The sequence below is a fragment of the Aureococcus anophagefferens genome, assembly GCF_000186865.1.
Source record: "Aureococcus anophagefferens unplaced genomic scaffold AURANscaffold_964, whole genome shotgun sequence".
Lineage (NCBI taxonomy): Eukaryota > Pelagophyceae > Pelagomonadales > Pelagomonadaceae > Aureococcus > Aureococcus anophagefferens.
The window spans coordinates 1-1319 of record NW_008706182.1 but is presented as its reverse complement, the minus strand read 5'-3'; the positions used below and the strand labels follow the sequence as shown (position 1 = coordinate 1319).

Below are 1319 nucleotides of genomic sequence, written 5' to 3'. Positions count from 1 at the left end.
CCCGTGCACGCGCCCGCGAAGAGTAAAAGCGTCGCGGCGACGGCGAAGGCGTGCCACGCGAGCGCCCACGCGCCGTCGCGCCGGTACCGCAGCGGCGCCGCGGCCCAGGACGCGGCGTGCGCGTGGAGCGTCGCGTCGTCGAAGACGCCGGCGCCCGACGCCAGCGCCTCGACGGAGGGCCACGCGTCGACGAGCAGCCGCAGGTGCGCGAGGGCGAGCAAGGCGCGGAAGGCGGCGAGGGACCGCGCGTCGAGCGCGAAGCGATCGCGCGGCGGCGGCGGCGCGGCGGCGGTTGCGGCGGCGTCTTTCGCGAGGCGCGCCTCGTTCGTGCGCTGCGCCGCCGGCGGGCGCCGGCGCGTGAGAGGGCTACCCATTGCGCCGGGGGTCGAGACAGACTTTAGATCTAGCATGTCGGCCACCGACTTCAGCTGCCCATCCTGTGTTCCTAGGAGTCCGCCGCGACGAGCGGGACGCGCGCGATGGGACTCGCGAAGGCGAAGGTGACGCCTTCGCGGAGCTCGCTCTTCGTCTAGGGCTTTTGGCAGTGCTTTTGTGCGACGGCCGTGCCGAGGAGGCCGAGGAGCAGCAGAGGCGACGTCCATCGCAGCCCCATCCGTCGCGACTTCTTGCAGCCCATCATAGCCCCGGGTTCGAGCATCTCGCCGAGCGCGACCGCTGAAGCACAAGCGGCATCTCTTCGCTTGAGCATCACTTTATTACATCAAGGTTATCCTTTGCATCTTGAACATCAATTTACGCAGCTAAAATTCCAAGCGCGCAAGCAAAACTTGCCCGCGCGATGTACAGCATGCGGCGATCCTCGCGCTCGCCGTCGGCGCCGCGGCCTTCGGCAGCAGCTCCAGCGCCACCTCCTCCGAGGACCTCGAGAGCATCGAGGCGACGCTGGACCACGTCGAGGAGATGGTGCGATCCCGCGTCCAAACGCTGCCCCAAACACCCGCCTCGCAGCCCCTCCACACTGCGCCTCGCAGGTCTACAACCACACCTACACGCCGTCCGCGCCCATCGGCACCACGACGCTCGGGCACGGCGTCGACCCGGACGACTACTCGACCTTGGACGACTACCAACTGCCCATGCGCCGCCGCCTCGAAGACGGGGAGAGCCTCGGCGTGCTCGGCCTGGGCTCGGGCGACTTGAACTTGTTCGAGCGCGCGGGCTTCGTCGTGCCGTTCGACTGGGAGTGCCAGACCGGCACGAGCGGCGGCGTGTACCCGTGCCCGAACGGGATTCCTTCGACGTGCCGCGCGAACACGGGCGGCGTGTCGTCGGTGTGCGCCAAGTGCTACTGCGAGTCC

General features: G+C 69.1%; 1 protein-coding gene across 1 annotated transcript; it reads left to right on the top strand.

The window, feature by feature from the left end:
• Positions 1–921: 921 nt before the first annotated feature.
• AURANDRAFT_69124 (hypothetical protein) lies at positions 922–1292 on the top strand (the record flags this gene model as incomplete). Its single annotated transcript, XM_009044876.1, has 2 exons — positions 922–924; positions 993–1292. Coding segments are annotated over 2 exons (303 nt in total), but the record flags the coding sequence as incomplete, so codon positions are not given.
• Positions 1293–1319: the final 27 nt, after the last annotated feature.